The sequence below is a fragment of the Manis javanica genome, chromosome 15 (assembly GCF_040802235.1).
Source record: "Manis javanica isolate MJ-LG chromosome 15, MJ_LKY, whole genome shotgun sequence".
Lineage (NCBI taxonomy): Eukaryota > Metazoa > Chordata > Mammalia > Pholidota > Manidae > Manis > Manis javanica.
Genome location: NC_133170.1, coordinates 36,606,687 through 36,632,677, shown reverse-complemented (window position 1 = coordinate 36,632,677; position 25,991 = coordinate 36,606,687). Strand labels below are relative to the sequence as shown.

General features: G+C 46.4%; 2 protein-coding genes across 6 annotated transcripts in view; one reads left to right on the top strand and one right to left on the bottom strand.

The window, feature by feature from the left end:
- Positions 1 to 22,105, bottom strand: part of CPNE4 (copine 4) — a 451,414-nt gene extending 429,309 nt beyond the window's left edge. For all 5 annotated transcript variants that reach the window (XM_036992546.2, XM_073222626.1, XM_036992548.2 and 2 more), the window contains exon 1: positions 21,734 to 22,105. In XM_036992546.2, the coding sequence (XP_036848441.1) occupies positions 21,734 to 22,023 (290 nt within the window). In that variant the 5' untranslated portion in view covers positions 22,024 to 22,105. The remainder of the gene's footprint in view (positions 1 to 21,733) is intronic.
- On the top strand, positions 20,726 to 22,224 carry LOC140846417 (uncharacterized). Its single transcript, XM_073222630.1, has 2 exons — positions 20,726 to 21,633; positions 22,101 to 22,224. The coding sequence occupies exons 1-2, from the start codon at positions 20,763 to 20,765 to the stop codon at positions 22,196 to 22,198; spliced, it is 969 nt and encodes a 322-aa protein (XP_073078731.1). The 5' UTR covers positions 20,726 to 20,762; the 3' UTR covers positions 22,199 to 22,224.
- The last annotated feature ends 3,767 nt before the right edge of the window (positions 22,225 to 25,991 follow it).

The following is a 25,991-nucleotide window of genomic DNA, read 5'->3' as shown; positions in this document are numbered from 1 at the left end:
TATCTCTGAACACATGAGAAGGCTCCCCCTTGCCTTGCAACTTCATTGTTAATAGCAATTAAATTAGCCAAGTTCAAGGCAGTGCTGGGAGGCATCAGAGCACAGCATTTCAAGCAGTGTCATCTGAGTGTGGTCTGGAAGCTGCAGGGCCCTCCAGTTCTGCAGCCCTGGACAGGTTATCTTCCTTCAGCACATCTCAGTTTCCTCTCTGCCAAATGCAGGCAGAGCTGGTCACGCCTAATCTTGTAAGGATTAAATTACATGAATGATGATAAGGATGCATTTAATGCCATGTTTACACACAGCTACAAATATCTGAGTGCTGATTATTAAAGCTCAACAAACTGGGGGCAAATCAGAAAAAGACAAAGTTTTAAGAGGAATATGACAAGTTCGTGCATAATCTCAGGGATTTGGAGCTGGAGTTTGAAAGATCTTGAGGACACTTGGACCTGCTACCCCTTCCCTTGAAGGACTCTCAGACCTCAGACACAGAGCTTCACCCCTGTGTGCTCAGATCCCACAGGGGACCTTGCTGGCCCTTTTAACTAATATTGTTCCTTTACTCAGCCCAAGTATCTGGACACCCTTATGTCCCGGGCTCCATTTTCAGAGGCCGGATATGACCCCAAGAATCGTCTGGCCACATATGTGGGCGTGTGTAACTATTGTCTGTGTGGATGGAGCCACAGAGGCCCTGGCCTCTATCTATTGTTTCAATGCTGGGCATAATCTGGCCAAAGCTAGCCATCCCAGCCTGTGGTATAATACACCCTGACCTCTCCTAGTGGTATTTGCCTCAACACAGTTACCTCCAGTCTTCAGACGCCTGTCCTCAGAGGAACCCAGAAGCTCTCCTCTCTCCAAGCCCATGGATTTCCTGGCACAAGGCTTTCCCTGCTGGCTTCAAAGGCACCCCAGGCAGGACAGCACCACAGAGCATGAAGAGAGGTTCTTAGCCGGCCACACAGACCGCCTCAAAGGGCCTTCAAATCAAAGAATTAAGCAATGTCTTAGAAACCATTTAGCTCGGTTTCCCCTAGCTGGAAAAAGTGAAGCTGGAGAGAGAGGGAGGGACAGGCCCACCATGAGCCCAGAGGGTGCCATTGTGCCAATTAGAGATGGTGCCCATCTGGATGGAGGCAGTCCTGAGCCAGGGGGGAATAAACAGCCTGACAGTGGAAGTGACCTGGACCTCAGCCCCACATCACTGTGCACCAGAGAGTTCTGTGCAGAAGTTCTGGAAGGGGGTTTGCTGAACATCACAAAAAGGAGGATGTCATGGAGCTGAGATCAGATTGATTACCTCTCAGTAGAGACAGATTCAGTTATATATGGAAAATGAGTAGCTTCTGAACTCTTTGCTGTCCTTGCAAAACAAAATTTATTGGTTAGAAAAGCCCAGATTTCACACTCCATCTTTCTTGTGGCATCTTTAATGACAAAAGGGGAAGACAGATGTCCTGCATGGCCTGGGTCCTTTGGGGATATTTCATGCATAGCTGGTAGTGCACGAAAACTCAACACATTAAATGGAGTGAGAGGGTTCTGGTAGTTGGAGAACGGGAGCCTAATCACCGGGCCCAGAATCAACACTCAAGAATGCAAACTCAAATCCCAAAGGACGGTTTTGTTTGAAACTGTAGCAGCCAGCATAGCACAGGGGATCATTGCAAAGATGCCCATTAAATTTCCCATCACTGCAGTATTCACCTGACTTCTGTGATGAGAAAATCATAGCGTATTACTGGGCGCCTATCAATTGGCAGCAGAGGATTTACTGTATACTTCAGCTCACCCAACAAAAGCCTGCATCAGAACAGGTCCAGTTACTACCTCATCCCCTTTGTTCTATAAGCAACTTTCTTACTCTTATCTAATCCCTTCTTATACTGAACTTCCCTACCTGTAGAACCAGTTGGTAATCTCTGCTGCCCTACATTGCCTTGAATGACTTCTCCGTCTTCCTTATGTCTAACCTTAGGTCAATGCACACCAGACTGATCTCTCCTATACAATTTCCCATAAAACACCAGATAGCACATGTCTTAGGATCTGGAGGCCATGTGTTCTCTGTCACAACTGCTCAGCTCTATCATGGCACAAAAGCAGCCATGGTCAATATGCACATCCATGGGTGTGGCCATGTTTCAGTAAAGCTGTATTTATAGAAACTGGTGGTGAGCTGGACTGGGCTCATGCCCCTTCTCTAGGTGGTGCATGAGGTGGGCAGCACTGGTGCCCCAGCTCAAGGACATGGGCCATGAAGTCAGAGAACAGGGGTGCTCCTGGACAGACGTCAGACACCAAGACAGCGATGGGGAGACATCCTCCTTCTGATCCTCCCCTTGACTGTCATCAAAGCCAAGGAGAATTAAACAGAGGAGATTGGTATTACACAGTAAGAGAAAAGACATGCCCACAGCACGGATGCTTCATTCTGGGATACGCCCTAAACACTGGCTGCCCTGGCATCTCTCTGGGATCATGAGGTTGATAACGTGCAATAAGACTAAGACTCTGCACACCAGACTGATCTCTCCTATACAATTTCCCAGGATATCAAAGGAACATACCCACCAAAAGGAAGACCTTGGAAACAGCAGCATATTTAGGAACTCGTGTATATTGTATCTGTTTGGGCAATTACATGGATTTATGCCTGTATCACCAGGACTTTTGTTTTTAAAGAGTAAATGAACCCAGGCAGGATTTCTTAGAGGCCTAAAATCTAAGATGTTAACATGACTGGAGGCTTTGCCTTTTCTTCAGAAACAGGAAGCCTCTGTCCTACCCATGCAAGCTGCAAGGGGAAGGGGCAGAGCTGTATCCTCAGACATAGAGTCACCCTTCACTACATAGCACCTGGTCAGCTCACCTCTTCAGGAGCCAGACCATTCAGTTTGCATATTGCACCGAATCTCTTCAGGACAGGGACCATATTTTGTACTTCCTGATATTATTACACTCTTGCCTAGTGTCCCTACAAGTTAAATAGTAACAGTGGCTAACACTTGAGGAACAATTATTCTCTGCCAGGCATTATTCAAAGTACCTGTAGGTCCTTCTCATTTAATAACCTCACAACAACCTATGAGCTAGGACCCATTATTATTGCTATTATTCCAAATTGACAAGTAAAGAAACTGTGGCACAGAGAGCTAGAGAACTGGCCCAAGATCACACAGACCTGAACTCCAGAGTCCCAGCTCCATAGACTGTGCTAGTCCTTTTATGTGTCCTGACGTTGCAATGCAACCAACACAGGTGCCCAGTGAGTGTCTGGGGCTGGTGACAGTTGTGGTCTGAGAGGAGGAAAGAACAAAGTCTGGGTGGACAATCGCACCCCTGTGTGTGGTCACTAGGGACCTCATCTGTGCCACTCTCCCCCGAGGTGGGGGCTCCCCAAGGGCAACCGGGCTCTAAGAGAGGCAGCCACCATTGGAAGAGACACGGACGCACCTGCAGCCGTAAAGAGAGCCCTGTTTTCAACAGCTTCAGGTTGGCGGGTCCTGGAAGTCTGCCCACAGCTGGACACAATGTTCCCACTCAGCACCCGAAGGGGACAGGGTAGAGAAAACGGTCCCCGGGCACACCTCTGGCCCTCTGGGGTCCTGCTTCCAGGCAATGCAGGGGCCAGGCACTCTGCATCTCCCTGTGAGGGAGGGGTGGCCCCAGAGAGGCCAGAAGCGGTGACTTTGTTCTGTGGACCACCTTGATTTCCCTTCCTCAATACCCAGATTATTTTGATTTTTCTTTCTTCCTTTCTTTCTTTCTTTTATTAAAATGGTTTTGATTCAGAAGCTATTTTAATCTCTCCTTTCTTGTCTAACATTGGCACTCGGGAGTAGCAAGTATAGTCTAATTACAGGTTTGATGGCATCCCATGGCATAGACAGAGGATCGCACTTCCACTCTCTTTTAATATATGTGCTTGGCTTCTGTCTTTCACAAAACATTTATTTAATAGTTTTCAAGCAATTAGATGGCTTTTAATTAGCTTAGTATTCTGCACCCCCAAGTCATTATATTGTGCTATGAGAGTTGCTTTTTTCACCAAGAATATTTTTTAAACAGTCCCTAAGTTTGTAAAAGATCTTTGTATTCTTGAAATATTTGATCCTCCATTTAAAAAAAATTTCTTCAAAATCCTGCTAAGTCATTCCTAATGAAATGTGGGACAAAACTGTTTGATTTATTCTTTTCATTAAATATTTAATGTATTAATCATTACTTTCTTTGTCTAGCATACTTTGATAGTAGGGTACACAGATTCTGTGCATCAACCTGTTTGTCAAGAATTGGAGAACCTGTACTGAGATTCCAGTTTACCTTTGACCTGCTGCATCATTTTGTCCCAAATCACTTTACAGCTCTGGACCTAAGTTTCCCTTATTTCAACATAGGGAATAGAACAAAAAATTTCAAAATTGCCTTTGGACAAAACCACTGTAGGAGAGCATGGAATGAGGCTTCCATTTACACCAGGGCACCAGCTATGACAGGTGTTCCCTTAGCTGTGACAGAAACCACATGGCCTGCAGAACACCAGGACTATCTTCCTTGTCCTTTCTGCTACTAGGTAACCCTTTTAACCAGATTTTACCTAAAGAAGGAAGGGAAAAAAAGATCAGCTAAACCCTAAGAATTACCACATTGTCCTCAGAAGGAAGAGGAATCCTTTGTTCTAATTCTCCAGACACACACACACGCCCATGCGCAACATGCATGATGCCTGAAAGTGAACTTTTCAGTAATAAGTTGTAATGTACCAAAGAAAAAACTTCTATTTCGAGCAGCCAGGAAATATTTGGTAAAGGGATTACTTCCTTAGGGCAAAACTCAAGAGGCCACAGTTGACACCTCCATTCCAGCAGCTCCTGACTTCAGCAGGAAGGGACTGATCTGCTGAACAAGGTCTGAGATAGCCTGGAGGATTCTCCAGAGCCCATTACCAGTTAAAGAGAAATGGCGCTTGGGAAAAAATACCGAAACTAGAGAGGAGACGGCAGTGCTTGGGAGAGGAGGACCCCAGCCACCTGGGTCTCCCAAGCAAAGCATCCGATGAGGGTAAGTGGGCAGAAGGATCTGACTGAACAAAGAGAAATGCCAGCCTTAGAGGGAATAAATTTAGACTTTTCAACTTCCACAGCTAGGCTGTCACCATAGTGTATCCAGATTCCACTCGTCACTGCCATTGAAAGACCCAAATATCAGGCTGGGGTCAGGGCTTATCAGGTACCTAAAAATAAAATACACCTTCATGTACTGGGGATGTTAGGTTAAATAATGTGAATTGGTTCCAGCTTATGACACTCATCTACTATGAGAATGTCCAAGCACAGAGGATAAATATACACATCAATGAGCAAGAAAAATGGGAGGGTTTCCTGATATACAAGATTGTACACTGTAAAAGGCATGACGACTTCTAAGATCCTTTCAACTCTGAGCTGCCACAATAAATAGAACACAAAAATCCAACGACATGCCAGGCATTACATCCTGGATTCGAATCTACCACACTGGACCAGTCATTCTTGGAATTTCAACCGAAATCCTTGACTTCTCTGCTGCCTTGAGATCTCCAGCACCGCAGACCATTTGCCCTAAGAGCAGTGCTGTGGCTCACTCAAGAGCTGACAAAGAGTGAAGGTCAGAATTCCAACCCCCAAGCTGGGAATTATGGTCCAGTGCTTGCTCTTCAGTTGACACCTCCATTCCAGCAGCTCCTGACTTCAGCAGGAAGGGACTGATCTGCTGAACAAGGTCTGAGATAGCCTGGAGGATTCTCCAGAGCCCATTACCAGTTAAAGAGAAATGGCGCTTGGGAAAAAATACCAAAACTAGAGAGGAGACGGCAGTGCTCGGGAGAGGAGGAGAGTCAGCGGGGCCCTGCTGGAGGAAAGCAGGCTCCCCTGGGACTTCCCTTTACAGAATGAGGGCGACATATCAGCGGGAGGGTGTGGGCACCGCGTGCTTCCTGGAATGAAACGTTCTCGCCTCTCCAAATACTAAAATCCTGTTTGGAACCCCAGGTTCCATTCCTTCTCTATAAGATGTTCCCAAATGCATTTACCCCACAAAAAATTGCCCCATTCTCTTAACTCAAAAGGTCTCTCATTGCACTCACCTAGCAACAATGCTCCTGCTGCCTGCATCATCTCACATTCCTGTTTTACAACACCTTGTAACTATTACACTCCTGTTTGGTTGTTTACGTGCTCATGCCTCAACTCCTAAATTTGAGCTTAACCTTCTTGAAAGTGGTGAACCACAATTATTTGAGTTTTTTCTCTAAGGCAGTTCAATATATGCTGGTTGGTGAAGGAAAACAAGCACAGAAGGAGGGGTCCAGGAGGGTGGACAGAAGAGAAAAGCCCCACGGTGGCGTGAGGGCCAGCGGGTGATGGGGACGGAGTCAGAATGCCCCCACAGCAGGGACGAATGGCTCTGGGGGGACCCTCGGAAATGTCTGCTGAGTTGAAGGAAGGGTGGAAGGAAAGGAAGAAAAGATTAAAGGAAATGGTAAAAGGGAAGAAAGTCAGGAAGGGAAAGAAAAAGAGGTTAGAGAGGAAGGAGGAAGTCCTGCAGGAGGAGGAGGCCAGAGATGGGAAAGGAAGGGAAGGGCAAGTCTCACCCCTGTGTTTCTGGATCTTCCATTTTTGTCCTTGCTCCCTTCCTGCTTCCACAGTGTCTCCTGGTGCCTCACAGGGTCCTCGGCTCCTAGGTCCAAGCGTGTGGCTGCACCTGGGCAAAGCTGTGAGGGAGGCTCTTCACCTCCCTGGTCAGCATGCACCATGGCCCGTGAGCCCAGCACTAGTCCTGGGAGTCAGTCCCAGAAGGCTGCAGCTCCTGGCCCCAGGGCTCAGAGCTTTGCAGGGCGGTGAGGCAAAAGCCCGAGGCACACCGGCTGCCACTGGGCTCTGCAGCGGGAGGCCATCTCCTATTTGTACCAAGGCGTCATGAGACATACTCAGTCCACAGCCTCCCAGGCAGCCCACAGGGGATCACGGCCCCGAGGCTCCCCGGGGTGGGCCAGCCGTGCCCCACTGGCTGCAACCATTCTCCCCTTGCTTCCAGCCCCCGAGGCACTGCCACCCCTTGTTTCCCCACCCACCTCTGAGGACCTAGACCCTCAGCTTGGAGTGTGCCACAGACCACACAGGAAGGGTGAAGCCTGAATTCTGGCAAAGGCATACAGCTCCTGTGGTGACCCCAGAAAAGGCCCCAGGCAGCACCAAGTTTCCCAAGACTGCAGCTCTGATGGCCCTTTTCCCTCCAACAGAAATGCCACACTGTCATGAATGTAATGGACATATTTTTTTAAAAAAGAAATTTGCCGTGGAGAACACATCCACCGAAGAGACAATGAAGGGGTTCTTAGTGGGAAAAGGAGAGATCCGTAAACCCCTGAAAGGGATACAGACTTTGATGTGCAAGCAGGTGTACACACCTTTGCTTTTCAGGGAACAGACAGGTAGATTTCAGCAGATTCTCAAGGGAATTATGACCCAAGCAAGACAAAAACTACCACCTTTTATGTGACAAGTTGTCAGGGGTTAATCAGTCAGGAAGGGTGGTTTGCCAGAGACTAGATTTCATAAAAACGCATTTCTAGAATTAACCTATTTCACTAATATGACTACTGAATTTTAAAATAGGAACTTTCTTCCCCTTCCACCACTCATCTCAGAGGTGAATGGTCCTTGTGCCTGTCTGTCTGTCCCCACCAGCCCTGTAGACCGTGTCTGCTGGCGATGGCAGGGGAAGGCCGTTTTACTTGTGACACTTCATTAAACACATGCCCACCACCAACACAGCTCTGCATTAAAGTAAACCAGTTCCAAACAAGCCAGCCTTGGAAATGCTGTTCCTTCTGTCCATCCACACACATTCTACAGAAACAAAATGAGTGGTTTCGGAGAAGGTTACAGTTTTAACATACCACAATTGTCCTGAAGCTTAAAATACCACCAACAGGATAACCAGAATAAGTGAGCCCAGCACAGCAATGCGCAGACATGAAGATTCGCTTGCTACAGAACAAGATGAAACCTAGAAAAGCCAGGGCAATGAACCTGAGCGAGCACTGAACACAAAACCATGGGAAAATCTGCTTTATCACTTTATTTTTAAGAAGCCATCAGCAGCCTCTGCAGCTGCTAATCACTGCGCGCATATGGCATGGCTGTCACCTTTATGAATCATGTCTTATCTTGAGAAGATTTTCTTTACTACCTTTCCTTTTGCACAGTCCTAAGGAAATATGAAACAAGAAAACAGTAAAAACCTCTGAGGTTCTCAGTGCCAGGATCAAAATTCACAAATAAAGCAAGCAAGAAAGTGTATTAAAGTTTTTAATTAAGTCCAATTCTGTGAAGCCAAATATTAGCATCTTCATTTCCAAGCTTACTAAAAGGAACTTATACTCTAAGACTTTGCCTTGATTGCACATTAAATATTTTAAACCCTATGTAGTTGAGTAGCAGAAATACTCAGAGCTGTTGTTTTAGATGAAGGATTTAAATTAATTTAATTCAGAACAATAGGCACAGTATTGCATCAGTCTATACTACAATATGTCTGAAAATAAATTTTATGAAGGTGAATATACATTAATTCTGACAACAAAGATACACATATAAAGGAATAGGGAAGGTTTACAATCATATGCATACAAGTTGTCCATTTATTTTCAGAATCACAGAGGCAACCCATATGAAAGACATGGTTCAGGAAAATTTGCCTTAATGCCCTCACTTGACACAATGATGCAACTTTACAGCACTGCAACATTAGCCATACTTTAGCAGAGCAAAAAGCAATCACCTCGGCTTCCAGTCCTAAGGGTAAAAGCTTTCAGAAGTTCTTAGAATTAGGAGAGTTCAGAAACTAAAAGCCTAGAAAGGAATAAATTCTGCTCCTCAATCATAAAGACCAGGCAATCTGTCTATGCATCACACATTCTACTCACGGAGCTCAAGGGTACGAGAGTCTAAATGTGGCACAAACTGTGTCGTGGCAGTGTCAGCCCCATTCTGTCCCTCCTACTCTTCTCCGTCCGAATGGAAAAAACTCATCTGGGTCGTCTAAACCCCAGCTCTCCAGAGGCTGGAGTGCCTGACAGGAAAACCTGAGCACAGCCCGGGATGAGGACATAAAGGCTGAGGTGCTCTGCTCACATCCGAGCAGAGGCAGCATGTCACCCTCCTAAATGCATGAATTAATAAGTGATAACCCCAGGGTCAGCTCTCTGCAGCTGAGCACATGGAAACCCTGGCCATCTCAGGAAAGGGGACGTGGGAACTCCAGCTCCTAAAGGGGATGTAGCATACGCTCTGAATCAGGAGTCAGCTGCCCAAGTCAAAGAGCACAAAGCTTTCTCCCAGGATGACACGTTTCACACGCTCCCCTGAGGGTGGAGGACAGTCAGAGCCAGGAGGCTGCCAACACCCCTCCCTCCTTCCACCCTTGCCAAGTAATCAATCTATAGCTTTCTGCCTCCCTATAATTTAGGAAGCGTAACTTCTACCTGTGATTTTGGTATGTGAGCAAATGGTCCCTAGGCACAACTGCCATGTGTCCAAAAGCTGTGAACACAAACAAGAAAACTAATTCTTCAAGCCCATCTCCACAAAGCAACTCAGAACAAGCATTAGGCATGATTCTGATGCTCTCTCTACTCTGAAATCCCCTTGTTTCTCTCTGTGGAAGGCACCTGATAACACTGTGACAGCAGGTGGTCATGTTTTGACCTGCCTATTCCAGCTGATGTTAAATGAATATGACTGATGGCTACTCAAGAGGCTGAGGCTGCCACTTGGGCAGACTGGGGCGCAAGGCACCAAGGCTGTCTCACCTCCCCTATCTCATATTATGCAAGAAGGAGCCTTAGAGATCACATCTGATACTTTGATTTTATAAATGGGGAAATGGAACCCAGACCAGAAATCACTCACCTAGAAATATGCAGTCATTCATCCTACAGCCACCTACTGTGTACAGGTTCCTCACAATGCACAGAAACAAAATTCTATCCTAATTTAGATATTTGGGCCATAGTCCATACCTAGGAATAATAGTCCTTTGGATTTTCTGAAGTCTACGTATATTTCCTATCTGGAGGTGACAAGATAGAAATATGTCCCAAGTGCAGGAGTTGGCTTTTTTTTTTCTATGAAGAGCAGGACAGAAGGCTTTGGGGGCCATATAGTCTACACCATGGCTACTCAGCTCCACCACAGTAGTGTGAAAGCAGCTACAGGCAATACAAGTGTGACTGCCAGCCAATAAAACTTTATTGACAAAACAGTGTGCATGTTGGATTTGACTTAAGGGCTGCATTTTCCTGGCCACTGCCTGACAATGGGTCTCATCTGGCAATGACTTTTTGAGCTGCAGGTCTCAAGTTTGCCTTGATCAGGTATCATTCCACCTCAAACCTCCCTTATCATAGAAGTTATATATATATACACACACACATACATGCATACATATATATTTATATATAAAAATCACAAAACAATGAGATTAGAGAATGATTATAATAGCTCAGCTATTATACTCATAAAATATAGGTAAGGAATGGGAATCATAAATAGAACTGTTCCTGCCCAAGTAAAGAGGGACAGAAATTTCCATCTAAGTAACCAAGTACCAAGCATCTCTAACTGTATGATCTCTTCTCCCTGGCTTTATGCTGATGATGTTCCCATATCTTAGGCAGATCCCATGAATCCATCCCCAAAGAAAATAACCCCATCCATCCCCACTGGAGGTACATCTCAGCTGGGCTGCTTAGCTTGGCTGGCAGCACACAAAGGGTCAGTAAGCAGACTTGGGCTTTTCTGAGCCCACTGCACAGGGTGGGTAGGGGACAGGAGGCCTGGCTACCTTCCCTATCTGGGCCTGCTATGGAGAAAAGCGCTCTCAGACACAGCCCTAGGAACCTGTCAGCACTTGGTGTGTGTTGCTCACATGAGACCATTAAGTCAGAGTTTGAGAATTCTGGGCAAGATGCTCACAGTTTAGAAACAGCATAAGAAACTGTTTCCAGGAGACAAACCCTCATGGACATATCCTAGACTCCCATCTAATACAACGGTGAAAGGAAGATTCTGCTTGCCCAAACAATCACTTATGCCTTAGATGCTTTTTAGACAAGTACTACTTCTCAAAAACCTCTAGAAAGTTAAATTGCCTAGCCAAGTGTGCCCTGTCCACAAAGACACTGTGAGGAATCCATGCTGCCTCATGTCACCGGCAGAGATGCTTCATGTCAAAATTCAGCTTTTAGAAGGACGACAAATGAAATGATCATCTAGTATCATACTTTTTTGGTTTGTTTTGACTATGGGATGTGCCTATTTGATACCAAACATCTGGATAAACATATTAAGTTTCTCCATGAGCCAGTGGTTCCAGATGTTTGGTATCAAAAAGAACAAAGAGTCAGATGACTGGCAGATTTCCTTTCCAACTTCTCATCAAGGATCTGCTACATCTAAAGAACCACACTTACCTTGCTGCAGCGTCCCCCCTGTCCACTGGTTTCTCTAAAAATACAAGGAGATTTGAATTCATTGCTCATCAGTTGAGAACCACACTGAGTTATGTCAGCTCTGATTTTATCTTACTCATAAAACTGAACAATGCCATAAAGCATTCAGAGTCAGTGGAGTGTGGGTGTCAGGACAACCGCGGACCAGCACACCCAAAGGAAACCATCTACTAGGACCTCTCATTTGCATTAGATATGAATAAACTGACAGGAAGGGTCAGAGTTTCAGCAGTTCACTGGCCCTTGAACTCGATCTGGCTGCCAACATCACACGAGCCACGGCTCTCCTGGGCAGCCGACCCTCTCTCTCTCTCTTCCCCAGAACAAGGTAGGAGGAGGACCCCCCGGCTTGCTTCCTCAGACTTCCCTTGTGACGGCATGTGCCCTGAGGAAGCCTGAAGGCAATATACGTCACAGACTATAATGCACTGTGTCTTTCTAAATGCCTTAGCTGGGAGAGAGCTCCTTCCATGAACCACATCTTAGCTTGTGCTGTGATTGAGAGTTTGCTGCCTTTCCTTATTATAAATGCACACACACACATACATACACAAAACTTTTAAAAGGCAATTTCAAAGCAGGTCACCCTTTACTTTAGGAAATCACCATCACTAGAAATACAGGCTAAGGCTTAAGAGAGGCCACCATTACAAAATTTTTTAAAGTGTAAGAGGAAATGAAATGTTCTCACCTTTGATGGCTACAAAAGTCATTAAAACAAATTAGGTAAGACATAAAGATACAGTGTACAAGATAGGGAATCTAATTAATAATAATATAAATTAGTGAGAGGGATGTAAGTACAGCATAGAGAATATAGTCAATAGTTCTGTAACATATTTCTACATTGACAGATAGTAACTACACTAGTTGGGGTGAGGATTTAATAACGTATACAACTGTAGAACAACCATGTTGTATACCTTAAACCAATATAATACTGTGTATCAACTATACTTCAATAAAAATAAATAAATAAAAATAGTAATATCTAACAACTTTATAGGGTGACAGATGGTAGCTAGATTTGTGGTGGGGAGAACTTCAGGATGTCATATGTAAATGCTGAATCACCATGTTGCACACCTGAAATATGATGTTGTATGTCAACAACACTTTAAAAAAAAGAATTAGGGTTCAGAATCTAAGAAAGATGGTACTATTTGCACCATGGTTTAGTACGTTTTTAAAAGATGAACCACTTTGTTTTAATTTCTAATATAATTAATGTTGATAGCTTTAACCAAAATAAACAAAAGTTCTTCACAGGTCTTTAATCATTTTTGAGAGTGTTAAAGGGGTCCAAAGACCAAAAAGTCTGAGACCCTCTGGTTTAGTGAAAGGACCATACCTTGTGGAGTATGGTTTTAAAGTTTTGTCTCGATCTCCCACTAAGCTGTTTGACTTAGGCAAGTCACTTAGCCTGCCTGGTCTTCCATTTTCTATGGATCAGACTAATCACCCCTATAATTATCTGTTCAAGCATGTTTCCCTGCTAAAGTATAATCTCCAGAAGGTTAGGATTGTGTCTGTGGTGTTCACTCCACATCCACAGAGCCTAGCACAGTACACTGCATGATGCATGACAGGGTCTCAATAAATAATGATGAATTGATTGGCAGGGTGGCTGTAAGGATTAAATAGGACAATATGTGTAAACTGCCCAGTAAGGTACTTGGCACATGGCAAATGTCAGAGGTGCTCAGTAAATGTCAAATCTCTTTCTTTACCACTAATGAAGTTCATACAGGAGATAAAATGCATGGCTTGTCTATATAATGTGAGTGTCCAGGACACTGATTCTCAAAGTGTGGCCACCAAACCAGCAAACGTCTCCTGGGAAGTTGTCAGAGATACTAATTACTTGGCTCTCACACCAGAGTCACTGAATCAGAAATGGCTGAGATGGGGCCCACCAGTCCATGCTGTGACACACCCCCAGGGGATTCCAATTTGTGCTCTCATGTGAGAACCCTAGCTAAGACATGCATGGGGTTCCCCGGAGAAAACAGTATATTGTGGTAGTAGCATTTCGGACTTTGAGAGCAGACAGTACCCAGTGTTGCTATTTGCTGGCTGCCTAGATCTTTTTTGGACAAAGCAAGGAGGTACATAAAGTCAAATACAATAAATTTCTGTTGCTGGGCCTTCTAGGGCAGAGGGATTGATTTTGTATTCTGGCTATATATCTAGGGGCCAGCACTAAACATACTTTGCATTTGCAATAAAGCTGGAACCAGCAGGAAAAGAAGTATTCTTAAAGAAAACCTCAACATCACCCTTGAGTCATCTCTGTAGCTAGGCATCAAATCTGCGGGTGGGGACTGGGGCAGGGGGAGGTAAATGGTCACGTCAGTAGCTGTGGAAAGCACACATTTTACTGCTGATTCATATTATACCTTCATAAACACATTCCTTCAGTTTTCACAACTCCCTTGCAGCACAGCAAACCACTGCCATTAGGGCAATTACTCATAAACTCTCACCTTTGAGAGATGCCACTCAGCTATAACTGAGTAATCTCCACATTCCTGCAATACAATGGGCACTGGGATACTATACATGTACCCTGTATCTTCTGAGGCCCATGTAAGGTGCAGGCACTACCATTACTCTCATTACTCTCATTTTCTGGAAGGTGCAAACTGACCTTCCAGAGATTAGGCAGAGCCAGGATTCAATCCCAGGAATGCCTGAACCAAAATTTATGCCCTTCACTAATAATCCTACCTACCTATACAAAACACAGAAGATAGCCTTGCAAATACAATGGAGCACGTTTTAGGTAAGGACTATGATTCAAAATTGACGCGTGAAATAAAGCTTACACAAAATTATCCTTGAAAAAAAATCCCGTAACAATATATATTGCATTACATCCACAATGCTGTATACTAACATAATCTATACAGCTTTATACATTAATCAAGATTATATAATATGGAGCAAACAATCAAATGAGAGAGGGTGTACAGTTGATTTTGAATAAGTTTAAATGTACATTGTAGCCACCCACAAATTTGGCCTGGATGCAGGATCTAAGCTAAGGGAATGGGCATGCACAGAGAGTGACAGGTGGAGTATTCTATGTGCCAGAAGATCCCAGGTGCTCTGCAGTTACAGCAACAAGTGCTCTACACAGCTGCCCTGTCCCTGGAAAAGCGTGCAATACAGCAGGGGTGGGGGCACCCCTGCACAGTGACAGTCCATGGCAGAGACCAGAGCTCAGTAGGCCACAGCAAGGGAAAAAGAGAGAGAGCAGACGCACCAGGATGGACACGAAACATAGATCAGAGGAACACATGTCAGAAAAACACTCTGGTCTTGGAGCTGGGGTGGGGGTGCCTCAGATCTAAGTCCTCTTCTCCCCGGGCGTTGGGGCTTTTTGCATTGCCCTGAATATTCATAAAATGGGATTATTAATATCTAACCCACAGAATATGTATTTGTAGGGAAGTTTTATGTTTATATAGTGTAATAATTTTTCTGCAAGATAAATGGGTACTTTCTGAAATAAAATTCACTTTTTTAAAAGTACTATATTCCCCCTTTAAATCTTTTCTGGGAAAAAAAAGAGAGCAGGAGAGAAAGAGTAAAAGAAAACAACATTTAGTGCATACCTATAATGCAGCAGGGCCTCTGTTACTTATATAATTTTATTCCCATTTTTACAAATGAGGAAATAAGGCTCAGAGAGGTTTAGTAATTGTCTCAGAGCAAAACAGCTACTGAGTGGCAGAGTCAGGATTTTAACCAAGTCTGTTTACCTTCAAAGCTTAAGTTCTTATCATAACTAAACTTGATATGTATTACTTATCTTTATCAAATTGCACTGCAACCTAGTGATTTCTTGGCGCATTCCTGAATAGGAAAGAGGAAGAAAGAAATAGCACTGTTGATGACATCAACCAAAGTATTCTGAGCAACTGCTAGATGCCTGGCCCAGTTTAGGGTTCAGCAGTGAACAAGATAGGGAGAGCCCTGCTCTAATGAAGCCCATAGTTGGGAAAGGGGTACAGCGTGCACCAGGGCAAGAGCACAGGACAAGGGGTATGGGAATCTCAGCTCTGCCCAGCTCAGCCACCAACCACCCCAGGTGAGGAATTTCATCGTGCTGGGCCTTTGTCTCCTCATCTGGAAAGTGCGAAGGGCAGTGCCAGGTATTATGGGACTGGCCAGCTCCCCCATTCCCTGAGTCCATGAGAAGCACTGACTTTCCTGCTTTTTACAATGAAATCAGGTGTAAGCTATGATGAATGCTATTAGCTGCCACCCTTTCCCTCTTATCAGGCCTTTCCTCCAACATGATTCAGAATCAGTCAGGTCACAGAATTGAAGGGGCACCCAGCAAAAACATTCCAGCCATGGCTTCTCGGGAGTTCTGCAGTCCTCTCGGCTAGATGAAGTTAATACAGAGCCGCGGCGTCCACCCTAGATTTACATCAGCACCACCTCAGGCATAAACTTCAACCTTCCCATTGACACTGGAATTTTTGTCTCTAAGACAAAGACACCAAATCGGTATCTTGTGTCCCAGTGGCTCCTAATAAAGGCTTTTCTGTCACTTTAATAATAATAAATAATTTCTTTTAACCATTCCACTGCCCTTATTATTTCTCATTTTTATTGATATTTGCACTAAATACCAGTTTCAAAAACTGAATCCTTATTTGGTCTGTTTCAGGCTCACTAATTAGGGTTTCGTTGTTATATTTCTATTGTGATTCCTGTAAAATTATTTTCCTATTTAAATGGATGAAGTCAATTACATAGGCATTTATCTTACGGGTGCAATGAAATCACAGTGCACGGGCCTTGACAGGAGTCCGGTGGACTTAAGGGCCCGCATCAGCTGTTAGACACGCGCGTAAACCCAAGGGCCTGCTGGGGAAGGCGCCCGTTTCTTCGCAGAATTATCTGAGGCTTCCTGAAACACAAGAGGATGAGAACCCCGGAGGTCCGGCCCCGAGCGGCCGTTCCCCAGGCGCTCTGAGACTTCGGCCTGTGGCTCTCTGGCCTCCACCCCTACCGCCTACCGCAGGGCTAATGTGTCTTCCTTCTCCGGCATGCGGCTTCGGAAGGCGTGGACTCACGTTCATCCCCAGCGCCCAAGACGGCCTTTGGCGTAAAGGCCGTGATCAATTACTGCTCAAAAGGCGGGTGCATGAGGCCCTCCTGCTGCGGGGGGTTGTGTGGGCGTGGAGAGGGAGAAGGAGGCCCAGATGGAAAGGAAAGGAAGAAGTCTGGGGGGCGCTCTCTGGAACCCGCACCCTGCTGACCTTCCCGTCGGAAACCACTGCAGCCCATTTTCCGAATGGGAACGCTCCTCGGGTGGTGCGGTTCTCTCCGTTCCTGCGATTGGGACACTAAGACTAAGATCAAACCAAGTTCTCTGGGCCCACAGGTCCTCTGGGAAGAGGCCCGGCGTCAGACGAAAACGGCGACCAGGTGCGGGACGTGCTGGAGGACCCCGGGGCGCGTGCCCCGGGTGCGAGGCTCACGCTCCGCCCGCCGCGGGGGCGCCGCCGGCTCCGCGCGCGGATCCGCGCCTGCATCTGCCGCTGCGGCCGGGCTCCGGCGCCCCCTGGCGAGCGGCCTGGCGAGCGGCCGTGCGACCGCCGCCCACCTCCCTTGGCCGCCCCGACCGCCACCACGCTGCTAGACGAGGTTTGAAATCTCTTGGTCAGTACACCTTAAACATGAAAACGGTTCTAAAATTAACCTGAACTACTGCTTTGTTTCCCCCTGATGTACCCAAAGAGAAATGTGTCTAGATTTCTAAGAAATAAGAAATACAAAGTTAGAAATACTATGTTCTGACACAAAGATGGAAAAGTATAAACTTTGTCCCTTTTGAACGGACCTTTAATTTAAAACAGAATAAAGGACTCCCCTGTGAGTTCCTGGAACTGTAAACACTCATAAAATCTCTTTGTTTACTTTATTGACTCAATTGTGACATTTAAAATAGAAACCTAAGACTATGCAAGAGCAATTTTTCTTCACAAACCATGCACATTAATAGAGATGGCTGCAGACAATGACTTTGTGCAAATTTAATAACATCTGCTGGGTAAATATTGCACTGGCTCCAAGAGAGAGCAATGTAGTAACTCCCAAGCATGCTTCTGCAAACATCCCAGTGGAGAAGGGAGCCCCCATCACTCCCAACTCAGCAAAGATTATCAGTACACATGGTGCCACCACAGTAATTATCTCTAGGGAACATGAGTCTCTTTATGAAAGGAGTAATCAAGAGGGTTGTTGAATGAGTCCCCTGATCTTTAGCAAGTCACCTCTCTGAGGTTTAGTTTTCCCATCTGTCAAATTAAACAGAGTCAAGAGATTATTCCCAAGTTCTCATCTAGTCCTGGAAGTCATAGATTCAAAGCAATAAAGCTGTTATCACAGTTTAGAAATGAGCCTACCACAGGCCAACTTGGATGGCTCCCCCACCCTTCTCAAATAAAGCATTTTTCCACTTTATAAGACTTCAGTTCAGACCTTCAATATTTACTGACCTAGGTTCTCAAGAGACTTTCCAAAGAATACAGCAGCCAAATAAAGGAGTTCCTGGGATTTGGGAAAACATATATATTTTATATCATATATATTTCTGTAACTCATAGGCTAATCAGAAAGCTCCCACACAAATGAGATTTCTAGTACAGAAAAGACTGAAAGTATATGTCAGCACCACTTTGTTTTTACTATGCAGTCACAAGGTGCAGCCTGTATCCACAGCATGAATTTAATGCCAATTGAAGCCTTAGTATGTATTATCTATTTCAAATAGTATAGAAAAGAGAGCTGCACATCTTGTCTGACCCTTCATTGAGCTGGATTTTGGACTTACCACCAACTTCTACATAAATACCTCACCTAAAGAATGAATTTGTAACTCCAACCTACTTTATTTTCATAGCATGCTTCATTCAAAAGAAAAATCATTATAGAATTTTTAGGACATCCTAAAAAAATTAAAATCCTGTAATCTGTTCTTCACCATCTATATTCAATCAGAAGAAGGGCAGAGTCAAATGCAGCTCTATTATTATATTCTGGAAGGTCAGTTCTCACTGTAGCATGATCTTAAACCATGTGACATTTTATTTTAAATGGATGTAAAACTTTCTGTCTTGATATTTTGTGACATCTGCTTACTGACCGTAAATGCTAAAGAAATATGACTTTGGGTGACCGCATGGATACTAAGACATTTTGTTTTTTTAAAAAACATTAACAAGATGCAAATGGAAGATCAAATATAGAGAACAAATTTAGCCCTCTTCCTCCTCAAAATGCAGGAGATACAGATCATCTGGCCACATCTGATTAAAAGACAGAAAGACTCATGAAGTGACCCTCACCCAGTGCAGAGCCTCCTGGTCAGTCAGATCACTGCCATCGGAGTTGTGTTCTCCCTCTTTGCTCTGGATTTGGTCCCTCTGAAAGTGTGAGGCACTGACTACACACAGCACTGACTGGTCACCTCCAATACATTCACCCCCAAATGGAAAATTCCTTTCTTTATGTGATTAAAGGTGGCCAAAATGGTCCAGAGTGTTATATTTCAGGGTACTTGGAAAGCAAGGGCAGATGAAGGCATGGCACAAACCATGTGAATACATTCAGTTGTGTTCCAAAAGATTCAAACACAGAGAAAATACACATTCCACCATTAACCCATCTTTTTTCTCTGTTGTTTCTTATAGTCAGTATAATCTTAAGGTTTTCAGTCATGATGGTAGGCTCAAATCATCTGATGGTGGCAGGAATCAAAGCTGCTTTTGTTTTTTTTTTGTCTTTGTTTTTTTAATACCACATAAAACTCCTCTGGAAACAGATAATAGCTCTGCTTCTTACTAACTGGAATGAGATATTTTTTTAACCAGAAATCCACATGCAAATAAGAAATGCTTGAGTACAAGATACCTTTTAATTAAAACCTGCAAAAACAGGGTCTCCTTAAGACAAACCAGTGATTCAAGCAAAATGCCATGTTGCTACCACAGACCTGGAGATAAATAGGAAGTCTTTTAAGTACAGTTAAAATACAACACACAAACCTCAGAGCAACTATTTTTAAAGAAACAGCTCAAGTAAAGTGGTTGTCTAGTGCTGGGAAACTCCCTGGAGCCCACCTGTGCTTGTTCCCAGCAGAGTATGTTAGGAGTGTGTCTGGAAGAATAAAACGAGGACGCCACTCACAGGAAAGGTACAGATTTGACGGCCGTGGGAGTTCTCACATGGTGGCAAGAGAGAAGACCTTTGGTTCCATTAGAGGCAAGCTCTTCACACGCAACCATTCAAAACTGCCCAGGATTCAACATCTAGCCCTACTGTGGACTGATGCTTGCTTTTATGTAATGCTCAAGGGAAATCACCTAGTTTTGATGTGGCCTTGAGTTTGATCTTGTGAAACTGCCATAATCTTCCCATCAGAGATAAATGTGAAGATTCTGGCCTTCACTGGTATGTACATTAACACAGGCATCGTCTCTGTAGTTTTTACCAGCCCCTCTTCTAGGTTTTCCACCTCCCTGCATATGGATATCTTTGACCTACTCTGAACTCAGACCCCTAATCTTCAAGAACTTTGTCAGTCTTTATTAAAAAAATGGTCAGGCAAATAAAACAAATTTAACCTAGGTGTGGCAGCTCGGTGAGGGAAATGAAACAGAAGTTACCTAATCATAGCCATAGCCACCTGAGCTCTGCCTTACCTGTTGGGTAATAAAAATAAATGGTACCTTCCTAAACTTGAAGGGCATCAAATAAAATCAGTTGTTCAACTCTGCTTCTTGGTGGGGCTGTGCTATGCAGTTTAACCAGTGTGTCTTAACTCGAAAACACTGTCCTGAATTTCAAACACCTATGCTTTAGGAAAGGTGTTTTTTGGGGAGGGGGTGTGGGGGCTTGGAGAAGAGGTGTTTTGACATAAAGCAAAAGATGAAACACAAGCCTCTGTGAAAATAGAGATTGTCAGGAGGGCAGTAGAAGGAAGGAATAGGGAGAAAAGAAGCTTTAATTTGAAGTTAAAGTATTTTTTCCATAAGAGTAGGGTTTAGTCTTAGTTTGAGAACACTTTCAAATACCTTGGACAGCTCAAAAATGCTGTTCAGGAAATCGAAACCAAGTGAGCCAAGAATAGTCAGAACAGCAATTAAATAAAAATCCCTGGCAAAGCAGCAGGAGGATGGAGGGCTGGTTTCGCGTAGTTTTGAACCCAAGGGCAAAGCCGCGGAATCTCCTCCCGAGAGGCACCAAGACCGGCGGCAAGAGTGGGTCGGCGGGGGAGGGTTCTCTCGGACGTTCGTGCCTCCCGCCAAGTTTCTCGGGCACTCGCCCCTCCGAACCGCCCCCCGGCTGTGCTCACCTCGCCTCCGCCGCCCCGGCCCCCGTGACGCGCACCCCACGCGCTCCACCCCGGGACCGTGCCTGCGGCCGTGAGTCTCCCGGGCACCCGGAAGGTCCCGGGACGGGCAGCGAGCCTGACAAGGCCGCGGGGGCGCGGCCGGGCCCGGGGTCAGGGCGGGGGCTCCGGCGGGAGACGGGCGCCCGCTCCTGCGCGCGGCGCGGGGCTCAGCCCGCCCCCGCTCCGGGGCCACCGGCGCTCCTCGGACTGCGCGCGGACCGGCCCCCACTGCACCCCCGCCCCCCAGTCCTGGGGCTGCTGGAGGGCGCTCGGGAACCCTTCTGCGGGCAGCGGCGGCCGGGGTGCCAGCAGTCCCCTCGGGTCCCGCCCCGCCGCCCAACTCGGCGGCGGAAGCGGCGCTGGGAACCTGGCCCCTCCGGTCGGCGTGCGCCGCGAGCCCCGGAGCAGCCGCCGTTCCCGGGACCCGCTCCTGGGGGCAGGCGGGGCCGGGGCGCACGCAGCGGCGGCCGGTCGGGCCCGGGGACACCGCAGACCGGCTCGCCCCCCGCCCGGGGGGTCGCACTGCAGCCGGACGCGGCCTCCGGGCTCCGGAGCACTGCCCTCGGGAGGCTGCGTGGGGCGCGGTTCCCTCGCACGGGAGGCTCGGCTAGCGGCCGCCTCGCAGACCGGCGGCGGCAGAGGCGACGAGCAGGTACGTCCGGGCGAGGAGCGCCGCCCGCAAAAGTTGGTCCCGCTGCGCAGCCCGGGGACTTTGCTGGGCGGTGGAGCCGGGCGCGCGGGCTCGGACTCACCTGGCGCGGAGGAGGGCAGGCACGGCGAGGCGGCGGCCAGGGTGCAGGCGGCGTGCGGGACGGCGGTCAGCGGCAGCGGGGCGCGGAGTCGGGCGTCCCCGGGAGCCCCGGCTCCATGCTGGGCGGGGCGGGCGCGGCGACGCGGGGCCGACGTGGGGCGGGGAGCGGGGAGCGCGGAGCGCGGCCGCGCTCGGAGACTCGCTCCTTCTGACGAGGACCGCGCGCAGCAGCCCAAGCGGACAGCGGCGCCCCGCGAGCGCCCCCTGAGGGCGCCGAGCGCCTGCCCGCATGCGCTCGGCGCCCACGCCCGCCAGCTCCCGGACCCCTCGCGGCTCCCGGTGCCCAGACTCGTCCGTCTCCACCCCAGGGAAAGCGGTGACGTCCGGGAGCGGGTACCAGGGGTCCTTCGATTTGCACACAGGCGAGGGGCTTGGCGGATGGCTGCTCAACGGCCAACACAAATGATGAAGACCCTGCTCACCTCTATCCCCAGGGGTCTGCAAGGGCGCCTGGCCAGCGGGAGGAACCCGGTAAGTGCTTCTAGTGAATGAATGGGCAGTGAGGCTTTCCTTCACCCCCTGTCTCCCAGAGACATCCACCTCACCAGTAAGTATAAGATAAAGTCAGCTTAGGAACCCCTATGTTTCCAAATAGACATAAACACGATGTCTTATGCAAGGAGAAACCACTGCCACAGGCCAGGAAGCACTTTAGAAAGATAAAGTGTGGCTTTCCTGTTCCAAAACAGTCAAAGTCAGACAAATGGGCAATCTAGGGACATCCTGGGCATCGGTCCGGGTGTCTGCAATGGTACACAAACTAGGGAACCCCATTCTCTCAACACACAGGTATTTTCAGAACAACGAATCGGACTTGAGAATCCCGAAGGTTCAGGAGGGGTTCTGTCTGACACTGGGATGACAGGGGGGTTGCTACAATATATGGATGGGAGACAGGATGTTCTTTCCCCACAAGACCCTCAGGCACTATATCAAGACCTCTCTTGATGTAAAGGGCTTTTCACCAATCACGGAGTTCTCAATCTCAAAGGCAGTGGAGGAGAAATAATAGGATGAGGAGTATGTGCCCCACTAATGGTTCTACAGAGGCCATTAGGGGTATCTTTGAGAGGTAGAGGCAGGGCCTTCAGAAAGAAGAAATAACATCTTTCTTCCGCCAGGTGACCTCTCAAGACCTCCTGAAGTAGGATAAAACCAAACATGGACCCTTGAAAGGATCGTAATGATCTGTACACTGAAGGTCCTTTGATTCTCTGTGACTGGTAAAACATGGGTCATGTGGCTAAGCAGAGCCAATCATTGTGGCCTGGAGACGTGGGATCACAGGGACGCTCCAGAGCCCCCACCGTGTCCGGGAGCACTTGGCTTTCTCTGCAGCACTCCTGGAGCCAAAGTGGGACCCCTCCTGATTCACATGGACTGAGAGTGAAACCTAGGGATGGCTCCCCAGGAGAAATTCAGGATCTTCCTTTGGGGGCAGAAGAAATGAATGCTGGGCAGGCAAAGTCAGCATGTTTACTAAATAAGAAAACATTAAGTCAGAAACAATTCTTTTCAGGTTTAAATGAGAAGTAGCCTCAGATATGAACTTGACGTTTGAACTGGACTGAATGTACAAATACGAATGGGAGATCTTTGCATGTTGGTCGCATCCTCTGGAATTTAAGTCCCATGGAGGCTGGTGATAGTCTGTTTTGTTTTCTTGTTCATGACTGTAATGCCTATGCATAGTGCAAAATCTGTCACTTAGCAAGTAGTCAATAAACATTTGTTAAGTTAAATTTTTAAAAATACTTTGAGGTCATTTAAACAAACCTCTTTTTTAATAGGTGAGAGAAAAGGATTTAAAAAATGCTGAACATATACTATTTCCAGGCATCTGTTAGGCACTCATTTAACCATACCATTTAATTTTCTCAAGAACTGCTCGTGTAGGTTTATTATATCTATAAAATACCTGTGGTCTGGGTAGTCAGAATGACCAGACCAGGAAACAAAACCAGTTGGGGGAGCATAATGCCCCCAGTGAATGAGGGGGCAGGAAGTGCTAACTGAAGCTGGCTAGCTGAAGGGGTAGCTAAGAGTGGCCCACCGCCATGGGCCCCAGGTGGAACTGTACAGTCAGACCCACAGGAAGGAGCCCACACAGTCACCTTTGGATCCCATGTTAAAAGCACAGACACACAAACCAAATGCAGTGCTGTTACTTGTGACAAAAATGATTTCCTCTTCCAGCAGGCTCCAGCTCCCTAATTAGAAACAAACAGTCGCCTGCAAGCCAGTGTGCAGAACACACGTGCAGCTTTGTGCCAGAAAGTTGGATTTTTTTTTCTCAAGGCATGACACTGAAGGCAAATGCTAAGAGGCTCTTTGGAATGTGCATTAAGCAGAATTTACCCACAGCTCACCTCTACACATGAAAATATATAACCAGCTAATGAACTGTGGTCTCATTCACTGCCCCACAAGAAGCTGCTCACCAGCCAAGTCCCTTTAACAACCGTGGCATCAAAATGCCTTCTCTGTATCACTCACTTCCTTCCAACTCTTCTTTTCATGGATTCTGAGCCGCTGGATTCCACAGCCATAGTCAAAATTACCTAAAGCCAAGCAGAAGAGGTGTTCCCAAGCCACTAAAGAAGTTCCAGCTCTGGGTAGAGTCACTGGCTGGGTCTCTGCTTGATAGCATAAGGGGAGGTATCCACTCACTGTCCTATGCCAATATGAAAGGCACCCCACCCATCATTGTGACAAGTGAAATGCTGGAATGGAGCCGGGGAACAAAAGGAAGAAATGTGGATCCTTACTAAAGCAGTTGCTACCATTTTTTAAGTGTAGCAGATGAAAAAGGGGAAAAACAGGCAGTCAGTGCCCTGCATTAAAAGCCTTGGATCCTCCCCTGAATGAGTCAGGGTGAACATTTTGTTTTGGCGTTGAATTTATGTTTTTTGTTTTTTTCTCACTGTAGGATGGTTATGTACTCAACTAATCAAGGGGACTGCTGCAAATAACAGGTATTTTTGAAGCTTTGGATTGAAAAACAAAAAACCTTGCATTTCCCCACAGGGCTATTTATAGCTCACAATGTGTTCTTCCCCGCCCTCCTCCCCACCCCCCCACCCCCCCGCGCCAACCCCCCGCCATTTCATGTGTTTTGAGAACTGACTGACGTGTCTTCCTCATGCTCCTGCATATGCCTGAGATGGGCTGTCACTGGAGAGCAGAGAGAAACACTGCAAGAAAGCCCCTCTAAGATGCTAAGAGTCATGAGAGGGTTGATCCGCAGCCCCAGGTTGATAGAGATCACATCTAGCACTGTCTGTCTTCTGTACAGGGGGCCCCTGTATGACCTCTCATGCCTCTATAAAAAAATCCATCAGCGACAAGCTTGTGCTACAAAGGGTTACCTTATACTTTTATCTACCAATAGGTGGCATTAAAATCCCTCTAGTATTTTTCTTCATTGCATTTTAAAAACCATAGACAGGTAGTATTTTCTTTCTGAGATTTTACATTTTACTATTTTAAAGAAAACTAAATCAGCTATTATTTCAGAGCAGATTATCATATTTATCTTTTAATTAGGCTTCTCAGTCACCCCTCAAAGCCTCAGTTATCTCATTGTGAAAAGACGATATTTGACTTGAACTCCAGCTCTGGGATTCTGATTTTCAGCTACATGATACGTGCCCAGCCACACCACTCCTCATGTTTGTGATAAACCCATTAAAACTCCATTCTTTCAGGTTTAAGTAATGTTAGCATGCAGCTACCACTCTATTGCAGAGACTGCTATTTGCCTAGCCTATAATCATTTTTGTTTGTTTGTTTTTCCTTGCTAAGAAAAGCATAATTTTGTGGGAGGTGGAAGGTGCTCAAACCAAAACCCACATTTCCCAGCCTTTCTTGCAGATGGATAGTCATGTGACAAAGGTCTAACCCTGAACTAATATAGTAGCTATGCACATTCAGAGATATTAAAATTAAATAAAATTCAAAATTAACTTCTGTGGTCACACCAGCCACCATGACATGGGGCTAGTAGCGACCATCTGGGATGGTTCAGGTACAGAACATTCCCACCATCACAAGGAGTTCTGGTCCAGCCATTGAGACATCAGTGGAAGTGAGACGACAGTTTCCACGAGAGTCTGAACAGGAAGGAGATGCTGAGTCAGCAGGCACTTGCCTTTATCTTCTTTTCCCCTTGCTCCTCCCTTCTTTCTATCTGGAGGTGA

Coding starts and splice junctions, on each gene's coding strand:
- LOC140846417 (XM_073222630.1), top strand. CDS start 20,763: ATGGAGGGCTGGTTTCGCGTAGTTTTGAACCCAAGGGCAAAGCCGCGG. Junction 21,634..22,100: donor GCGGCAGAGGCGACGAGCAG/GTACGTCCGGGC, acceptor TCTCCACCCCAG/GGAAAGCGGTGACGTCCGGG.